Source organism: Chiloscyllium plagiosum, chromosome 24 (assembly GCF_004010195.1).
Source record: "Chiloscyllium plagiosum isolate BGI_BamShark_2017 chromosome 24, ASM401019v2, whole genome shotgun sequence".
Lineage (NCBI taxonomy): Eukaryota > Metazoa > Chordata > Chondrichthyes > Orectolobiformes > Hemiscylliidae > Chiloscyllium > Chiloscyllium plagiosum.
Genome location: NC_057733.1, coordinates 52,723,359 through 52,725,107, shown reverse-complemented (window position 1 = coordinate 52,725,107; position 1,749 = coordinate 52,723,359). Strand labels below are relative to the sequence as shown.

General features: G+C 46.4%; 1 protein-coding gene across 5 annotated transcripts in view; it reads right to left on the bottom strand.

The window, feature by feature from the left end:
• Nucleotides 1-1,749, bottom strand: part of LOC122562307 — a 48,533-nt gene that overhangs the window by 23,978 nt on the left and 22,806 nt on the right. The window contains exon 1 of one of the 5 annotated variants that reach the window (XM_043715158.1): nt 1,559-1,599. The exons of the other annotated variants lie outside the window; for them this stretch is intronic. Coding sequence (XP_043571093.1) covers nt 1,559-1,564 — 6 coding nt within the window. The 5' untranslated portion in view covers nt 1,565-1,599. Of the gene's footprint in view, nt 1-1,558; nt 1,600-1,749 lie in introns of those variants that run through there. 5 annotated transcript variants of the gene reach the window in all.

Genomic DNA, 1,749 nt, shown 5'->3' with positions numbered 1-1,749 from the left:
TCGACCTCTTCATTTCCAACTGCCGCCGGGACATTAACCGCCTCAACCTGTCTACCCCCCTCCCCCACTCCAACCTCTCACCCTCACTATCCTATCTACCTGCGACTCCACTTTCAAGGAGCTATGAACTGAACTCCAATGTCTCTTTGTTCAACAACACTCCTTAGGACCTTACTATTAAGTGTATAAGTCCTGCTAAAATTTGATTTCCCAAAATGTAGCACCTCGCATTTATCTGAATTAAACTCTATCTGCTACTTCTCAGCCTATTGGCCCATCTCGTCAAGATCCTGTTGTTATCTGAGGTAACCCTCTTTGTTGTCCACTACGCCTCCAATTTTGGTGTCATCTGCAAACTTACTGACTGTACCTCTTATGCTCGCATCCAAATCATTTATGTAAATGACAAAAAGTAGAGGACCTAGCACCGATCCTTGTGGCACTCCACTGGTCACAGGCCTCCAGTCTAAAAATCAACCCTCCTCCACCACCCTCTGTCTTCTACCTTTGAGCCAGTTAGATGAACAGAGAGATCTCGGTGTACAGGTGCATAAATCCGTGAAAGTTGCCACCCAAGTTGCTAGGATTGTTAAGAAGGAATATGGTGTGTTGGCGGTTATTGATTGGGGGATTGAGTTTTGGAGCCACAAGGTCATGCTTCAGCTGTACAAGACACTGATAAAGTTGCACCTGGAGTATTGCGTGCAGTTCTGGTTACCGCGTTATAGGAAGGATGTGGAAGCTTTGGAAAGGGTTCAGAGGAGATTTACAAGGATGTTGCCTGGTATTGAAGGGAAGGTCTTATAGGAAAGGCTGAGGGAACTGGGGCTGTTTTCGTTGGAGAGAAGGTGGTTGAGCAGTGACTTAGAGTCTTAGAGATGTACAGCACGGAATCAGATCCTTCGGTCCAACCCGTCCATGCATACCAGATATCCCAACCCAATCTAGTTCCACCTGCCAGCACCCGGCCCATATCTCTCCAAATCCTTCCTATTCATATACCCATCCAAATGCCTCTTAAATGTTGCAATTGTATCAGCCTCCACCACTTCCTCTGGCAGCTCCACGTGAAAAAGTTGCCCCTTAGGTCTCTTTTATATCTTTCCCCTCTCACCCTAAACCTATGCCCTCTAGTTCTGGTCTCCCCCATCCCAGGGAAGAGACTTTGTCTATTTATCCTATCCTTGCTCCTCATGATTTTATAAACCTCTATAAAGTCACCCCCAAGCATTCAACACTCCAGGGAAAATAGGCCCAGCCTATTCCACCTCTCCCTAGAGCTAAAATCCTCCAACCCTAGCAACATCGTTGTAAATCTTTTCTGAATCCTTGAAAGTTTCACAAGATCCTTCCAATAGGAAGGAGACCAGAATTGCACGCAATATGCCAAGTGGCCTAACAGTCATCCCTGCCTCAGCTGAGGGCCACACTCACTCAGAATTGCAAAGGACCCACTCTGTACTACATCCTCAGGAGAATTCATACTCTCAACAAACAGTATTTCAATTCCATCTCAAACATCAAAAACTTTAAGTACAACAAACTTTTATCTACCCACCTCCATAACCAGTGCTCCTCAAACATTCCAGAAGATTCCCCTGGTTTCGGAAACTACTCAGACGCCATTAGCCATGCGGCTGATGCAGCTACCGCCCCCACGCTGATTGATGATGTCATTTCTGTTCCCATCATGGCCACTCCCACAACCACCCCTCACAATTCCTCATGCATCACACGTGACATCACTTC